Raw genomic sequence first — 18,664 nt, 5'->3', positions numbered from 1 at the left:
CAATAGGCCAACACATATCTGAAAAAATGTTCAGTCAGTAAATATCATACAAATGCAAATTAAACCACAATGAGATATCACCTCACACGTGTCAGAATGGCCATCATCAATCAGTCAACAAACAACAAGTGCTGGTGAGGACGTGGAGAAAAGGGAACCATTTGTATTGTTGATGGGAATGCAGACTGATGTGGCCATTGTGGAAAGCAGTATGGAATTACCTCAAAAAATTAAAAATGCAACTGCCTTATGACCCAGTGACTCCACTTCTGGAATATATGTGGAGAAACTTGAAACACTAATTTAAAAAAATATATGCATCCCTATGTTCAATGCAGTATTACTTACAATAGCCAAGATTTAGAAGTAGTCCAAGGGCCCATCAGTAGATGAGTGGATCAAAAAGCAGTGGACACCTTGGTCAGCGTGGCTCAGTTGGTTGGGGCGACATCACCTACATTGAAAGGTTGGGAGTTTGACTCCCAGTCAGGGCACAAACCTAGGTTATGCGTTCAGTCCTAGTGGAAGGTGGGTATGGGAAGCAACTGATTAATGCTTCTCGCTCTCCCTTCCTCTCCCTCTAAAATCAATAAACATGAAAAAGCAGCGGTACATTTACACAGTGGATTACTACGGTGCCATGAATATAAGGAAACATTACATTTTGAGACAGTGTGGATGGATCTGGGGAGTTTTATTCTAAGTGAAATAAGCCCAGTCAGAGAAAGAAAAGTATTATATGATTTCACTCATATGTGGAATCTATTGAAGAAAACAAACAAAATAGAAACAGACTCATAGATACAGAGAACAGATTGAGAACTGTCAGAGGGCAGGGGGTTGGGAGGGCAGGGTGGAAAGTGTGATGGGATTAAGTAAAAAAAAAAAAAAAAAATCTCATCGACAGAAAACAGTATAATTACCAGAGGTAAAGGGGGTTGTGGGAGGTAGTAGAGGGTAAAGGGGGGATAAATGGTGATGGAAAAAGATTTACTTAGGGTTTTGCACACCCAATACAATATATAGATGATGTATTATATGTATAATTGTACACCTGAAACCTATATAATTTTATTAACCAATGTAATCCCAATAAACTTGATAAAAATACATAATAAAAATGTAAAAAAGTAGAATAAAATGCTTGGATACAGCCCCAGAAGGAGGGCAGCCTCTCCACACAGTGGAGCCTTCTCTGCAGCCTGATAGTCCTCCCTTCTATGAATGCAGAGAGGAAAACAGGGAAATGTCACAATTTACTGGCAGATTGCCCTCTTCCATGAGTCAAGCCATCCCTACATGATGCCTTTTAGTTTCAGTAGGACTGAGCCCCAGTTCCTAGCGGACACCAGCTCACAAATGGATTCAAATAACCAGCACATGTGCTTTTGCCTCCGCGCTGCACAGAATCCTTTTTGTCTCTAAACTGCCTCTTCAAACTAGTTGGGCAAATAAGCTCCTTCACCACCAACTCCCCCTGCCCCCGCCATACCTAGCTTTGGAACATACGGATGGAAAACATTGGACTTTTATGGTATCTGTCCATAAAATAGCATTCTGCAACTTTCAGTCACCAGTCATATTCACGTCACATTTAGCTACTGATATTTCCAGTGGATTAAAGAAATTATTATATCATTTGAATACATCAATTCCTTTTCATGGGCTAAGGCCTATCCCCAAGTTTCCACCTCCTCTCCCCACAGTTTTAGGTGCCCGTGGCTCCATGAAAATAAAGGGTGTAGACAGAGGAGTGGATAGCGGGTAGAGTTGTATCCTGGCATTGCGGCTCACTGTCTTTTTACATGGGACACCTTCCTGGATTTTAAAAAGTAAACAACACAAACATACTTTCATTCACTCAACATGTATTTATTGGTCATTTAAAATGTATCAGCCACTTTGTAGGCACCCGAGACACTTTGCTGAACAAAACAGAAATTCCCTGCCCTCCTTAAACTTACATTTTAGAGGGGGAGAAAATGAATGGAATATATGATTGAGAATTTACACAGTATGTTCTAACTAGAGGACTATGGAAATACACATACTTGCAGGCGTATTCATGGCATTACCCAGAGGAAGCTTCAGATGTGGAGGAAACACGTCTGAAGGCAGTTCTCTGGTGCATCCTCAGGTGGCGGTGGTAGGTGGATGACTGGCGGAAGCATCTCTGGCACACAGAACACACATAGGGCTTCTCTCCCGTGTGGATTCTCTCATGAGCCAGAAGGTTGGTCCTGTGGCTGAAGGGCTTGGCACAGGTGCTGCACCTGAAAGGCTTCTCTTCCGCATGAATTTTCTGATGCGCGTGTAGGTCTGAGGCCTGGACAAAGCCTTTGTCACACACGGCACAAATAAATGTCCTCTCATTATTGTGTCTTCTCTGATGGACTTTTAACCGAGAGAAATACCTAAAGATCTTGGGACACTTGTCACACTGGTATGATCTTTGAGCTCTGTGGAATCTTTCTTCGTGTCCCCCACCTGTGGAGCTTCCGGCATTGCTCTGGTGGGTAGGGACGGGCTCAGGGGTGACCTGGTACAGCCTGGAGAGAAATACTGGTCCCGCCTCCATGAGGACATCTTGATTACAGGGTCCTTTTGGGGACCCTTCCTGGGACCTGGAGGTGCCTAGACTTGCTCTTCTGGAGCTGAGCAGATTCTCCAAAGAAACATCTCCCCCTCCAGGCCCAGGACAGTTCTCTCCCTGGATAATGAGCAGGGAAGGTGTTTGATAGCCTTGACCAGTGATATCGTCATTTACATCAGTAGTTTTCAAAATGTTGCCACCATTTCCTTTATCCTCATCTCCTGTGAGTATAAAAAAGTGACTGAGCAAATCTGTATCCAAGAAAGAGTTTACATGGTACATCCCTCTGGTCCCTGGGCTCCCCTCACTCACCTTGTCCTGTTTGCAGAGAAGCGCTGTGAGCAGTCCAGAAGGGTGTCTCCATGTTTGCCACTGTTGGGGTTCCTGCTGCCAACTGTTTTGTTAAATGAACAATGACTTCTTTTAAGGGCATATTCTCAGAAAAGAGGGCTTCCTGTCCCTGCATGTGGACGTGGACCTGTAAAAGAAAAAAAAGAAAGAAAGAAAGAAAGAAAAAAGGCTACTGTGTGGGAAACCTACCCAGTCAGTCTTCCCAAATCTCTATACTGCAGGCTCCTACTCCTCTTTGTTCTATTCATAGTACTTGCTTTATATTTCATTGTAATTTCTTCCTTCCTAATGAAAAAAGAACAAGGCTTTCTGAGGGAAAAACCAGCTCATGTTCAGGCATTTCTCCTCATCCTTGAGTTTCTGCTTAACTGACAGTATCTCCTACCACCTCACCAATGAAAATCACAATAAATTAATGTTGGCTCTTCTATGTCCCCCTGAATTAATGCCTAGAAAACTTCTTTATTCGTGCTTACTTAGGATGGTAGATTCCCCTAGTGAGGACTAATAAATGGGTCTACAGTAACTCTTTCTCTACTTTGGGGACCCCTAACAGATAGTAATTATTCGTGTGTCCCTTCTGCCCCTCACCCTAGGGGTCAGAACCCTCCACTCACCAAGCCAGGGGCCTTCATGCAATCATTATTCAGGTCTTCCATGAATGTCTCCAGGTTTCTGCCACTTGCTTCCCATTTCTCCTTCAACATGGACCTCTCACTGCAGTGCCTATTGATCATAAACTGTTCCAGGACCACTTGAAAAATAATTTCATCCTTGCTGTGTTTTTCTGGCTGCAGCCATGAGTGAAATGACTTATAAATTCTTTGTAGTTCCTGCCTTGCACACAAGTTATTGCTGTTCTGAAATGAGCTGAGCTGAGTGTTCTGGAACCCAGGGTTCCCCTCTGCCTTTTGGAGAGCAGGTCTCTGGCTGGGTGTAAAGTCCACATTTTCTGACCTACAGTCATCCCCGCATGGCTCACAGAGAAATGAAGTTCTGAGGTCTAAATCCATTCTTGCAATATTTCTCAGAGAATCAACTTTCAGGATTCTGTTCTTAAACACCTGTGCTGGATGCTTAAAAGACTGTGAGCTAGAAATAGAAGAGAGATGACAGACATGTATTTAATTCTGTCACTGGCATACTTAAAAAAAAGATAAATTTCAGGCTCGGATTACCACATTTTGCTGTGTATAATGCACACTGTTTTGTTAAATTTTGGAGGGAAACATAAGGATGCTCATTATACATGGGTATAATGGTCATACCATAGGAATGTACAACCATAGGCATAATAATCTCATGTATAATGCACACAAAAGCGTGGCTGCACATTATACAAGGCAAAATGTGGTATTTCATTTGTGATTTTATAAGATATTTAAGAAAGAAATAACATCGATTCTTACCTGAATTCTCTAAGAGCAGAGATAATCCTCTTTTAATTAATGGAGTTAATTGATCAGCCTTCCTGATAACAAAACCTTACAAGTACATTATGGAAAGGTGCAATAGTGGCCAATGAGTCTTACCAGCACAGACACAAAAATCCTAAACTAAATATCTGCAGATCAAATCCAGTCATATATAAGGAAAACACCTCATGGATAGACAGCTTTTATCTTCTACATGCAAGTTGGGTTAAATTTCAAAAAGCAGCATGATTTACCCTTGTAACAGAATCGAACAAACATAATGTATCTTAGTAGATACATTAGATATGCTCAGGAAAGTCACTATTCAATGCTGAGAAAGACATCTAGTATACCAGAAACAGAATAAGTACAGAAAAAATTATTCTTATATGTTTTGTGCTTGAGACTCAAAGATGGAAGCCCATTATCAATCTATACAACATCTGTCTGGTACCTAAACCAGTGAAATAAAATGAGAAAACATGTCAACTATTATTTATAGACGGCCTAATTTTGTCTGAAGGAAAAATCCAAAATATTTTACAAATATTAGACTAGGTGAATATAGCAAGGGGCCTGATACAGTTCAAGATACCAAAATCAATTTCTGTAATAAAAACAGCAGATAAAATTAAAGTAAAAATGGTATCATTTCCTTTACCAACACCACATATCTACAAGCAAATCTAAAAAAAGATATGCAAAAAAAAATAAATTAAATTAAATAGATATGCAAGCTCTGGCCGGGAAGCTCAGTTGGTTGAAGTGTCGTCCTAACACGCCAAGGTTGCAGGTTTGATCCCTAGTCAGGGCACACGCAAGAAGCATCCAATGATGCATAAATGCACAGAACAACAAACTGATGTTTCTCTCTCCCCCTGCTTCCTCTCTCTAAAATAATTTTTTTTTTTTTTACATTTTATTCATTTATTTTATCCTCATCCAAGGACATTTTCTCATTGTGGAGAGAGAGAGAGAGAGAGAGAGAGAGAGAGAGAGAGAGAAAGAAACATTGATTGGTTGCCTTCTCATTTGCGCCCCAACCAGGGATCAAACCCACAACCTGAGTATGTACCTGACTGGGAATCAAGCGCACGACCTTTTGGTCTACGGTACAATGCTCCATCTGAAAGACACCAGCCAGGGAAATAAAAAAAAAAATTAAAAAGAAAGATATGCAAGGTGTCTATACTGATAATACAAAATATTAATATATGCCCTGACTGGTGTGGCTCTGTGGATTGGGTGTTGGCCTGGAAACCAAAAGGTTACCAGTTCAATTCCCTGTCAGAGCATATGCCTGGGTTGTGGGCCAGGCCCCTGGTTGGAGGCATGCAAGAGGCAACCAATCAATGTTTCTCTGGTACATCGATGTTTCCCTCTCTCTCTTCCTCCCCCTCTCTCTAAAAATAAATATAATCTTTAAAAAAATTAATATATATAAAAAAATTAACATATGGAAAGAAAAGCCATGTATGTGGATTGATTGAAAGGCTTGATGTTATAGAAAATGCCGTATCTTCCCAAATTGATTTATATATTCAAGGCAATTCCATGGAAAATCCAGAAAATGTGTGTGAATTTATGTGTGAAAATTGACAAAGTGACTCTAACATGACATGGGTATCAAGAGGCCAAAAAATAAAGAGAATATTTATTTTTAAAAAACATTTTTAAATTTTATTTATTTATTTATTTTTAGACAGATGGGAAGGGAGGGAGAGGGAGACATCAACGTGTGATTGCCTCTTGTGTACCCCCCACCAGGGCCCTGGCTACAACCCGGTCATGTGCCCTGACTGGGAATCAAAGCAGCAGCCCTGTGCTTCACAGGCCGGCACTCAATCCACTGAGCCACACCAGCCAGGGCTCAGCAAGATGTTTCTGAAGAAAAAATTTAGAGGGTTTACACGAGATAATAAAGTCTCATTTTGTGACTACTGCTAATACTGAAGATAGTGTCCTGATGGCACAAAGACTGACCAATACAGCAACAAAATAGTGTCCCAACAGAGATGGAGAGATACAGTTATTTGTGAAAAATGAGACACTGACTCGATGCCATTAAATGACGGCAATGAATGGTCTACAGTATATTCTTTTAATTAATGTAAGAAAATCTAGTATTAGAAGAAGTAGAGAAAAACGAGTAAGAAGAGATGGGCTGGCATCCATGCAAATGAGTAGTTGTGAAACGTCTAACTCAGGCACAGACATGTGTCTGTCCTCTGCAGCCACACCTGTTAGTCCTACGATCTCTTAGGAAACTTTCCTTCATTATCTTTTGCGGTTTTTTCCTCCTTGAAATTACTTTTCCTTGAGAACATTTCCTTCTGCTTCACTACCTTTGTCAAAGTTACGCCTTTACATTTACCTGTTTACTTTATTTTATTTTATAAAAATTGATTTTAGGGAGAGAAAGGAAGGAAGCAAAACATCGGTTTGTTGTTCTACTTATTTATGGATCCATTGGTTGATTCTTGTACATGTCCTGACCGGAGATTGAACCTGCAACCTTGAGGTATCAGGACAACTCTAACCAACTGAGCTACCTGGCCATGGTGGATTTTTAAAAAATTTATTTATTGATTTTAAAGAAAGAGAGAGATAGAGAGAAGCATCAATTTCTGTTGTTCCACTTACTTATGCATTCATTGGTTGACTATTGTATGTGCCCTGATGGGATCAAACACACAGCCTAGGCGTATAGGGACAATGCTCCAACAAACTGAGCCACCCGGCCAGGGCCTTTTTTAGTTTCATACCATAAAAACAGAAAGAATGAGGGAACGGTGGGAGTCTTACATGGGCCCAGAAAAGGAACTGATTCCTGTTAGTTGTTTAATATTTACTGTTAATTAATTTCATCTGGTGGTCTGATCAGATTAAGCACCTTTAACCCATCAATAACAGGCAAAGATGAATCCAAAAGGATCCCAGAGAAAATGCAACAGTTGCCCCTTTAAACTTCCAGGTGACTTTAATCTAATCAATGCTAATCTTCTAAAATCCTGCCTATTTCACACTCCTTTGCCCTGAGGGAAAAGTACTAAGTCTTTCCCAGGTACTAGGGGCCTTGCCTAAGCTTGTTCTCACCCCCACCCCCACCCCCCATCTTAGGTGTTGTGCCTGGTTCTCTATTTCCAGATATACTGGCCTTTTTTTATTTTTCTGTACCCTATCCTTTTTCTGGTCCTCCCTACAAATTCTCCTTTTCAGGACTACTCCAGGCACACACAGACCACCACTTGGTCACATTTGCAGACATCCCATAGGGACACAGCTGTGAAACATTGTGGTTAAAACCTTGGCATTAAAAACCAGACGGCCAGGTTTCCAATGTGGAACCAGCTGTTTGACCCAGACCAGGTACCCACCGGGCGCCATCAGTATCACAGGGCTCTAAACACACCCAGCTCCCAGAGTTGCCGGTAGAGCTCAATGAGTTAATATATAAGTTTCAACTAGTGGCTTTGAATTTTAGCCCCCACCCCAACCCCAATAGGCCATAGACCAACAGTTTCCCAAGAAGCCGTAAAAATGAATTACTAGAAACATACAATTAACAAGCCCACACAGCCATACAGAGAGACTTTTTCAGGAAAACTATCAGGCCAGGCCTTTACACTGAATCCACAACATCAAGCCCTTTTAGGCCAGAGCAGTTATCAAGGTAGACGATACTCCCTTCCCAAAAGGCCGCAAATCTTTGCACCTAGGAATCTTACCCCAAAATTACGCCCACATGTACATGCGCGAAACACAAGAACAAAACTAGAAACTGTTATTTCTTTCTGGAAACTCACCTCCTTGAGAAGACCGAACTTCCAGCTGGGTAATCCTGGATCAAAACCTGAGCTGCTGACTGGCTGGCTGCACTGATTCGCCTGGTGTGCTTTCCCAAGGCTCCTCCCTTTTATAAAGGGACTGGGGTCAGTGGTGGAATTAAAGACATGATTGGATAAAATCTGCTGGTTGATGGATCTCTGATGGCATCTTCATCCTCCAGCTCTCTAATACCTCCTACAAAAGAGCATAATCCCCTGGGCCTGGGCAAGAGGCCGCCGTCAACCACATTCACATTTCCGCAGTGAAATCTAACAACGTTCACACTAAGTGGGAATGCAAAGGTTAACATTAGTTACATAAACTGGTCAAGTTATGTCATAAATGAGTGTCACACAAACTTGCTAATTTTCCGAGATTTGGAAATCGCCAAGAGTAGAACAGAAGAGGCCCACGTGCAGCCAATGAACACCCAGAAACAGGGCGTTAACGGCGTTGCGGGAACTACAACTCCCACAATGCTCCTGCCGCGCGCCGCTGCCGTGCAGCCAATGAAGGCCCAGAAGCAGGGCGTTTCCCCATTTGGACTAAAGGTGACCACAGTGCACCCTCTGGTCTCTCAGGAAGGGCTCCCCCAGAATACGACGGCGGAGGTCCCCCTCAGGCGCCCGGCTGAGGTGAGTGCGTGGCCCCTGGGCCTTCCCCCCTCAGCCCACCGAGCTCTGCAGCTTGGGTGCGGGGCGCCCGTCACGTTCTGCTGCCCAGGCCCCGGCGTCCGGGAACGTAGGTGCTCGTGGGTGACACGGTATGACGGAGTGGGAGAGGGCGACGGGTTGAGGGGCCGTCCTGTAAAGACGCGCAGGGGCGACTGAGCCAGAAGCATTCGCGCCTGGAACGTCAGGATGAGGAGTTTTACCTTCCATCTCAGGTAGCCATGGAAGGTTGTGAGAAGAGGAGGTACATGATCCGAGTTACACGTTTTTGTTTTGTTTTGTTTTTTCAAGTTTACCCAGAGTTAGGCTGGAAAGGGGATGATGGCACTGAGGCACAGGGAGGTTGAGGGGTTTTTGTTTTGTTTTGTTTTGTTTTGTTTTAATGGAATGGTACATATATATTTTTAAAATTCTCACTCGAGGATATGTGGATATGTTCATTGATTTTAGAGAGAGGAAGGGAGAGAGAGACATCGATCCGTTGCCTTCCTTACACGCTCCGATGGGGGATCGAGCCCGCAGCCTTTTAGAGTATGGGACGATGCTCCAACCACCTGAGCCACCCAGTAGAATGAGGTTGAGTTCTTGTTCAAAGTCACACAGTTGTAGAGTCAGCACTGAGGACTGAGACTCAGATATAATGAACCTATGAGCCCTGCTATGGTTACATCCTTTTAATGGGTTTTCTCTTTCTCCAGATTCCATGACTACAGACGTGCATATGGACTGTACACAGGTGAGTGGAGGGATATTCCAGACCCTCAATGATCCGTATCCCACCCATTGACTCTACGATTGTGTCCTGGGAGCTCCGGGACCCTGAAGAAACCCAGGGTTGTAAACCCAGGTTACATGGAGTGGTTCCTATTGCTAGTAATCAGTATGATGAGGTATAAAAGATTGCTGCAGACATAGGTCCCAGATTGTGCTAACGCTGGGAGGTGAGGCTAAACTTGTTCAGGCACCTGCAGGATCCTTTCTCCTTTCTCGTGAGACTGAAAGGAGAACGAGAGAAGGTGGGATGGTGTCAGGCCTGTATTGGCTCCTTGGCTGTTTGTTCTGGAGGTGATGAAAGAAATTGGAGGTTTGGAATGGGGGAGTTGGGGGTTGGCCTGACTGAGGTCAGGCTCCCTGTGGCTGCAGCCTGGAGAACAGACTGAGTGTGGGGAGGTGATAGGAGCGACGGGGAAGAGGTGACTGCAATACTTCAGGTGAGTGGTGGTAGTTGTACCAGTGTGGTGGCCATGGAGGTGGCAGAACTGGTTGGATTCTAGATCTGTGTTTTAGTTAGGACCGCCCAGAATTTCAGATTTTAAGGAAGAGAGAGAGAAAGGTAGGAGTCAGGGGTGTTTTCCAAAGTTTTGGTGGTTAGCAACTGGAAAGATGGAAATTCCATTACCAGAATAGTAAGATTAATTTTCACTGAGATATCAGTTCTGTTTTTGGCTATCAGAAGAGTCTGAGATGTGCCTTGGCTGGCTTGTTCAGTGGTTGGAGCATCGTCTGGTGCACCAAAAGACTGTGGATTTGATTCCTGGTCAGAACGCATATTACCAGGGTTGCGGGTTCGACCCCTGGCCTGGGCATGAGGTGGCTGTGGGAAGGGTCTGGGAGAGTGGATGGTCTGTCAGGTGGTCAGGGCTTCCATGGGAAGCATAGACATAAGAGGAATGCGAAAGCAGAGGAATAATTGAGACAACCATGAAGCCTCAATTATTGCTTATTTACGCTTTAGACTCACCAGGATTTCTGTTGTGACCCTTGGTGTATCTTGGGTGTTTCAGTCACTCTGGCAGATTAGCACAGGGACCTTAGTCACTGTTTGGGACAGTCATTGGGCCTGGGGTTGGAGGACCTCTGGGGCTGGGCTTCAAATGATGATGAGGTGGAAAGAGGAAGGCTGTGACTGGAGAGGGGACATCAAATGCAGCACCAGTGGAGGAGGGCTGTGGGTTCCTGAGATCTGATTTGGTTCTCAGTGGCTGAGGCCAAAGTAGGGTGCAGAATTAGGCAGGAAGGCCTTCAGAGCAGGTTTTGTCCCCTCTGGCAGTGAGGACCATTGGAAGCCTGGGTGTCATGTGCTGGGGAACATACAAGGGAGGCCAGGGAGATGCCTACAGTGCAGGCAGGAGGGTATAAGTGGTTGTTGGAGTGATACTGAGAGAGAAGTGTGGGAGAAAGAGTGACAGGGAGAGATAGTATGGACCACAGGATGTCAGGCCATGACATTGAGGGCGTATATCCTAATGCCAGGTTGAGTTTGAATGGCTTCCTCCTGCCCTTGGGCCTGTAGTTGCTGTGGGAAGACACAGTGATCGTGATACGGTGAGAAGGCAGTAGGTATCTATGACACCAGGGCATGGTGTCTGCTCTAAGGTGGGGACATTGGTAGGAGGGTGAGCAGGGGTGGATGTCTGGGTGGATGAACGTGGGGTCCTAGGAGAGAAGTTGATCATGGAATGTCTGTCCCTGTGATGGCAGGGCTGTGTAACCTTTGAAGACGTGGACATTCTCTTCTCACAAGAGGAGTGGGGGCTCCTTGATGAGGCTCAGAGACACCTGTACCTCGATGTGATGCTGGAGAACTTGTCACTTATAGCCTCGCTGGGTAAGGCTGTCACACTCACCCCAGTATCCTGATCCCTGTCTGTCCTCCTTCCCCCAGAGGCAGCCCCACCCTTTCCATAGCCAGACCATTGTCCCTGCTGACTTTCCCACTTCCTTGGCACGTGCGCTGTGACTGCCAGTACTGAGCTGTGTGCACCTCCCCAAGTAGCCCCAAGTCCTTTTGCACCTAGCTTGCAGGGAAGGGTCCGGGATTCAGGAGTCATTAGTCAGCCTAACACATCTTACTTTGTTTGCCCTCTCTCAGGAGAACAACTGTGTCCAGATCCATGGCACCTTGTGTTTCAAGTTCTAGGTGAGTCTGTAATCATTTTTTTTAATTCTCACCCAAGGATATATTTAGAGAGAGGAAGGGATAGGAAGGGAGTGTACAGTCAGTCGACTAACTGTTGCCTCCCATACACTCCCTTACTGGGGATCAAATCTGCAACCTAGGTGTGTCCTGACCTGGAATCGAACCCATGGCCTTTTTGATGTACAGGAGGAGTGATGCTCCAATGTAGTGAGCCACCTGGCCAGGGTGAATCTATAATTTTAATAACATTGATATTGTGTATAGGGTCTACCAGAGGCACCCTTTAATTTTTCCAGATTTAAGAACAGGCACAGTTGAGCCCTGCCTGGTGTGGCTCAGTGGACTGGATGCCGGCCTGCAAATCAAGGGATCACTGGTTCCACTCCCAGTCAGGGCGCATGCCTGGGTTGCAGGCCTGGGTTGCAGGCCAGGTCCCCAGTAGGGGGTGTGCAAGAGGCAACCACACATTGATGTTTCTCTCCCTCTCTTTCTCCTTCCTTTCCCCTCTCTAAAATAAATAAATAAAATCTTAAAAAAAGAAAAAAGAACAGGCACAGTTGGGCTGTAGGATTGAGAAACCTTGAGGATAACCCTTTTACTTATTAGATATTATATAATAAATGTTAATCTCTGAAGGCCCTGCTTTCACTTATATTAGGCCATAGTAACTATTTTAACTGTGTGAACTGTGGGGACCATTTTATTAAACCAGTTTGTTTCAACAACTTATGTTAATTTAAACTTATTATTCATCATGTTAGAACATCTGTAGCCAGTATGGGATATTGTTGGGTTATGGATACTATGGCTTTGAAGAATTTAGGAAAGGCTGCAGTTCAAGTCAGGCATATCTATTTGTATTTGTTTTCTATTTAGTTACCTTTCTAAGAGTAGAGGAATACAGTGAGTAAAAGTACTGGGACCCCCAGGTTTAATTTAAGCCCCAGTCATGATTGAATTTATGAAATTTGGCCATTGGTGCCTTTTAGAAAAAGTAAGTTATTTATTTATTTATTCATTCATTCATTCATTCATTTAATTTATTTTCAAACCACATTATTGAGGAATGATTGACATGTCAAAAGCTATAAATATTTCATGGATACAACCAGACAGGTTTGGCTTAGGTATATACCCTTGAAACCGTCACCACCATCAAGGCCATAAACATATCCATTAATTCATTACCTCCCAAAGTTTCCTCCCATCTCTTCATTATTATTATAATTTATTATTTTGTGTGCATGCATGGTAAAAATACTTAAGATTTACCCTCCTAGCAAAAATCTCTTAGTTTTGATTTTTTCTATTGTTTTTCTATTCTCTTTTATTTATTTCTACTTTGATCTTTTTTCCCCTTCCTTCTGCTGTCATTGGCTTGGTTTGTTCTTCTTTTTTATACTTCCTTGTGGTGTGAAGGTAGGGTGCTTATTTAAGACTATGCTTTTTTAAAAAATATTTTTAAATAACTTTTTTAATCCTCACCCGAGAATATTTTTTATTATTGATTTTTTGAGATAGAGAGAAACATCAATTGGTTGCCTCCCATATGTGCCCATTTTGATTTTATCTTTGGTTCATTTCTTGTTCAAATCACAAGAGTGTGTTTTCACAAAATAGGAGAAGTAGTTTTCTAATTCCCTTGGTATTAATTTTTACTTTTATCATATTTTGGTCAGAAAAGCTACTTGGCATGATTTTAGGATATGTCTGTTAGGCCCTTTGGTCTATAGTGTTCAAGTCTGCTATCTCCCCAGCCGTCAAGGTTTTATAAGACATCAAAACATCCCATTATACAGAAAGTTTAAAAAAAAATGATGAATACTCTCTTACCACAGTCAGCATGACCCATCAGCATTTCTCTTCTTTCAGTTTGTTGGCACACGGCAGAGAATGAAGAGACACCCGAGCAGTCTGTTTCTGTAGAAGCTTTGCCACGGGTGGGTCCATCCACCCAGAAGTCTCACTCTTGTGAGAAGTGTCTCCCAATCCTGAAAGACATTTTGTACCTGGCTGATCTGCCTGGACACAAACCATACTTTGTTGGGGCATGTGCAAACCTACACAAGCTTCAGAAACATTTCAGTATAGAGAATAGCCACATAGACAGGGCATCGTTTGTAAAGAGCTGCATATTCCATGTGTCAGGGAATCCCTTCACCTGCAGGAAGGTTAGAAAAGAGTTCCCGGCCACTTTGGACCTTCTCCAGTACCAGGTCATTTCCAGTAGTGAGAAGCCAAACAAAATCTCCAAGTATGGGGAGTTACTTCATGGCAGAAAGTATTACAAATTGTGTGAATGTGGGAAAGCTTCCAGCCACAAACACAGTCTTTACCACCTGAGAGTCTCCACTAGAAAAAGGGATTCTGAGTCGAGCAAATACGGAAAAGCCTTCCACTGTAAATACTCACTTGTTCAGCTTCAGAGAGTCCACACTGGAGAAAGGCCTTTTGAGTGTAGTGAATGTGGGAAATCTTTTAGGCAAAGAGCCACCCTCATCATACACCAGAGAGTTCACACTGGAGAAAGACCTTATAAGTGTGACGAGTGTGGGAAATCCTTTAGTCAATGCTCCAACCTTATTGAGCACTGCAGAATTCACAGTGGAGAAAGGCCTTTTAAGTGCGAGGAATGTGGGAAATCCTTTGGGTGCAAATCCAACCTGGTTCGGCATCAGAGAACCCACACTGGAGAAAGACCTTATAAGTGCAACGAATGTGGGAAAATTCTTTAGACAAAGCTTCACCCTTGTTCAACACCAGAGAATTCACGCCACAGCAAGGCCATATGTGTGTGTCCAGTGTGGGAAATCCTTTAACCAAAGAGCCACTCTTGTTAGACACCAGAGAGTTCACACTAGTGAAAGGCTTTATGAGTGCAGGGAATGTGGGAAAACCTTTGGATCCAAATCCAAACTTGATTGGCACAACAGAAGTCACACTGGAGAAAGGCCTTATGAGTGTGCTGAGTGTGGGAAATCTTTCAGACAAAGCTACAGCCTCGTTGAACACCAGCGGATTCACAGTAGAACAAGGCCTTTTGAGTGTGGCCATTGTGGGAAGTCATTTAGCAGAAGAGCCATCTTCACAAAACACCAGAGAATTCATACTGGTGAAAGGCCATATAAGTGTGGTGAATGTGAGAAATGCTTTAGTCGAAGCACCAGCCTCATTCAGCACTACAGTATTCACACTGGTGCAAGACCTTACCAGTGTGGCCAGTGTGGAAAATCCTTTAGGCAAAAGTCTGTTCTCCTTCAACACCAGGTAGTTCACACTGGAGAAAGACCCTATGAATGCAGCAAATGTGACAAAGCCTTTAGCCAACGCTCCAGCCTCAATCTCCACCGAAAATTTCACACCATGGAAAGGCCCCATGAACATAGGAAACATGGGAAATCCTTCACTCCAACATCTAATGTTTAGCACCAGGAAGTCCACACTTGAGAAAAGCCTTAGACCTGAAGGAAATGTGCTGTCTCCTTGTTCGCTCTAATGACATGTGACAGCTCTTATGAGGGAGCCATCTGCCTGAACTTCAAACTCATACTTCGCACATATGGAGTTCCCAGCATGTGTGAGGCTTATGGGACCTGCAGAGCACATTCTAGTTACATGGCTGCCACTTTCTGTGGTAGAAGCTGTCTCATCTATGCTGCTTTGCAGAGTGTTATATCGGTCATGCCATGTGCCAAAGGCAAGGGAGACGTGTGCTCGCTCCTTTGCCACAGAGGAAATCTTGAGTAGGCTATAACCTTACATCAAGTTCCCTTTTCTAATTAACTGTGAAGCTGACCCTCTTTGGGCCACAAGTTGGTTCTGCTGGAGGCTGGAAGGGAAGGTTACTCTCTACATGGATGTTGTTGGTCTCATGACATTTGTTGATCTTTCCAGCCTCCAAGTCACGAACTGGTGACTCGCTGCCTCGCATTGCTCTGTTTTGTGCAATACTAAAGGTCTTATTGTTGAACCTACCTTTAATCTTGGGGGTTCTTTTTACCATGTGATGTGGGGTGGGTGGAAAACAGAATTGGGCTTGGTTTGTATGAAGGGATGGACTGCTTTTTAAAAAAACTTTAAAAAATTTTTCAATTACAGTTTACATTCAATATTATTTTGTATTACTTTTTCAGTTGTACAGCATAATGGTTATGTAACCATATACTTTACAAAGTGTTGCCTCTGGTATTTCCAGTACCAACATGGCATCATACATATTATTACAATATTGACTGTATTCCTTAGGCTGTACTTTACATCCCCATGACTATTTTTTAGCTACCAATTTATACTTCTCAGTATCTTCACCTTTTCCACCTAGTCCCCCCATCTGCTTCCCCTGGCAACCATCAGTCTTCTCTGAGTCTTTGCTTCTTTTTAAATTGCAGTGACTTTTTAAAAATTATGTTTTATTAATTATGCTATTACAGTTATGCCAATCTTTCCCCGTTTGCCCCTCCATCCAGTAATCCCCCCCACCCCCTCAAGCAATCCCCACACCATTGTTTACATCCATGGGTCATGTATAGGTTCTTTGGCTGCTGCATTCCCTATACTGTACTTTATATCCCCATGGCTATTCTGTAACTACCTATTTGTACTTCTTAATCCCCTGACCACTTCAACCTTTCCCCATAATCCCCTCTCATCTGGCAACCATCAAAATGCTCTCTGTATCCATGATCCTCTGTCCTGGTTTGATTGTTTTTTAGATTCAATTGTTGATATGTACTTGTTGCCATTTTATTGTTCATAGTTTTGATCTTTTTCTTAAATAAGTCCCTTTAACATTTCACATAATAATGGTTTGGTGATGATGAACTTTAGTTTTTTCTTGTCTGGGAAGATCTTTGTCTGCCCTTTGATTCTAAATGTTATCTTTGCTGGGTAGAACAATCTTGGCTGTAGGTCCTTGCTTTTCATGATTTTGAATATTTCTTGCCAATCCCTTCTAGCCTGCAGTTTCTTCTGAGAAATCAACTGACAGTCTAATCGGAACTCCCCTGTAGGCAACTAGCTGCTTTTCTCTTGTTGCTTTTAAGATTCTCTTTATTTTTAACCTTTGGCATTTTCATTATGATGTGTCTTGGAGTGGGCTTCTTTGCATCCATCTTGTTTGGGACTCTCTGTGCTTCCCAGACTTGCATGTCTCTTTCCTTCACCAAATTAGGGAAGTTTTTTCATTATTTTTTCAAATTTTTTCCAGTTTCCTACTCCCAGGCAAAGCCAAGCTGTGAATCTAGGCTCGTTGCTAGTGCTGAGCCTGGCCCCTTAGCAAGAGGTATGGAAGGCTGGGGCTCACTGAGGCTGACTGTTGCTTGTTAGAAAGTATTTAGGAAGTTGTGAAGCATGAGCCAAGACTGGCCGTTCATAGGGAAAAGCAGCTTGAGTGGGCCTAAAAGTTGGGTGGGATGGAGTCTCTGGGGATCTCCAGGGCAGGGCAAACAGTATTAGCCAGGTTGATGCAGTCTCAGAAATGGTACCCACCTGCTGGCTCTGTGGCTCTGTGGGGGGAAGGTTCAGAAACAGGTCAGTGGCCCGCCTTCTTGTCTGGGAGAAGGCTGTCCCCTACCTTTCACCTTGATGTCAGACACTTCACTTTCTCCCTGTGTGCTACTGGGGCCCTTCAAGCTGCTAGATCTCAGAGGGAGTGAGTATTAAGTCTGTTTATGGGTTCTTTCAGAGGAACTGCTTGGGATTTCAGGAGTTTCTTCCACTGACTCAATCTCCACTGGAGGTTGCAGCCAGCAGTTATCGGGGCTTATCTTCCTGACACTGGAACCCTGGGTTGGCAAGCTTGGTGTGGGGCTGGGATTTCTTGCTCCTGATACATCCCTCCCAAATTTTTATCCACTACATGTGGATGTGGGACTGGCCTGTTCTGCATCTCTGCCACTCCTACCAGTCTGGATGTGGTTTTTTTTTTTTAATTCCATAGTTGTCAGACTTCCATTCAGCTCAATTTCTGACGCCTGAGTGATGGTGGTTGTATATTTTAATTGTAATTTTGATGTGGTTGTGCAAGGAGGTGAGCCGTCTTGACTGGAAGTCCGTCATTGTCTGTTTGTTTACATTTTTCTTTAGATTCCACATATAAAGAAAATCATTTGGTATTTGTCTTTCTCTGACTGACTTATTTCACTCAGCACAATATCTTATAGGTCCATCCATTCTTTTGCAAATGGGAAGATTTGGCTGGGGGTGGGGGGGTGGCAGTTTGTTTGTTCTTAAATTTATTTTTAGCCTCACCTGAGGACATTTTTTCATTGCTTTTATAGAGAGAGGAAGGGAGGAATAAAAAGAGAGAAACATTGACTGGTCACCTTCTGTACCCACCCTGACTGGGGATGAACCTGCAACCTTTTGGTGCATGGGATGACACTACAACCAACTGAACGACATTGGCCAGAGTTTTTTAAAATTGTTATGAAGATTTTATGTATTTATTTTTAGAGGGGAAGGGAGAGAGAAAGAGAGGAAGAGAAACATCAATATGTAAGAGATATAGTGATAAGTCACCTCAGGCACACCCTCAACTGGGGACATGTGCCCTGACTGGGAATTGAACCAACCACCTTTGGGTTTTTAGGCCGGCACTCAATCCAGTGAACTGGATTCTAGTGAAATCCAATTAAATTTTACTTTTTAATTTTTAATGTAATGTTTTTGTGGACTCAAGTTGGCTGGTGTTCCTCAGCAGGGACAGTGTAGTGACAGAGAGTGCTTCTCATTCCAGCTTTGGCCTAATTTACATTGCTGCCCAAGACCTCCTAGGAACCAGTACAATGCTCTTTGATCCTAATTTGTGGCCTCCATATATTTTGAGACAATAGATCACCCTGAGGAGGGGTCACTTGTTTTGGCATACTCCAGTGCCTTTGGGAAG

The 18,664-nt window shown here is 43.3% G+C and overlaps 2 protein-coding genes across 2 annotated transcripts; one reads left to right on the top strand and one right to left on the bottom strand.

Annotated features, from left to right (window-relative positions):
• Positions 1-1,912: 1,912 nt before the first annotated feature.
• On the bottom strand, positions 1,913-13,691 carry LOC112313908 (zinc finger and SCAN domain-containing protein 4). Its single transcript, XM_045203932.2, has 5 exons — positions 13,612-13,691; positions 8,166-8,382; positions 3,562-4,036; positions 2,906-3,071; positions 1,913-2,814 (listed from the first exon to the last, which is right to left on the bottom strand). Exons 3-5 carry the CDS (start codon positions 3,955-3,957, stop codon positions 2,072-2,074), a joined length of 1,305 nt encoding a protein of 434 aa, XP_045059867.2. The 5' UTR covers positions 3,958-4,036; positions 8,166-8,382; positions 13,612-13,691; the 3' UTR covers positions 1,913-2,071.
• On the top strand, positions 8,723-17,825 carry LOC112313495 (zinc finger protein 416). The gene is given in 6 exon segments (XM_053916300.2): positions 8,723-8,822; positions 9,557-9,594; positions 11,340-11,466; positions 11,731-11,778; positions 13,651-14,507; positions 14,509-17,825. Coding segments are annotated over 5 exon segments (1,761 nt in total). The 5' UTR covers positions 8,723-8,822; positions 9,557-9,561; the 3' UTR covers positions 15,205-17,825.
• The last annotated feature ends 839 nt before the right edge of the window (positions 17,826-18,664 follow it).

Source organism: Desmodus rotundus, chromosome 12 (genome assembly GCF_022682495.2).
Source record: "Desmodus rotundus isolate HL8 chromosome 12, HLdesRot8A.1, whole genome shotgun sequence".
NCBI classification, from domain to species: Eukaryota; Metazoa; Chordata; class Mammalia; order Chiroptera; family Phyllostomidae; genus Desmodus; species Desmodus rotundus.
Note: the sequence above shows the minus strand (reverse complement) of the source record. Positions and strands in the feature narration are given on the sequence as shown.

Bases quoted from the DNA above. Each gene is read 5' to 3' on its own strand.
- LOC112313908 (XM_045203932.2), bottom strand. From the start codon at position 3,957: ATGGATTTAGACCTCAGAACTTCATTTCTCTGTGAGCCATGCGGGGAT. The intron at 3,072-3,561 runs GTGAGTGGAGGG...TTTCTTTTACAG, and splicing joins GCATGAAGGCCCCTGGCTTG to GTCCACGTCCACATGCAGGG. The intron at 2,815-2,905 runs GTGAGTGAGGGG...TTATACTCACAG, and splicing joins TTCTCTGCAAACAGGACAAG to GAGATGAGGATAAAGGAAAT.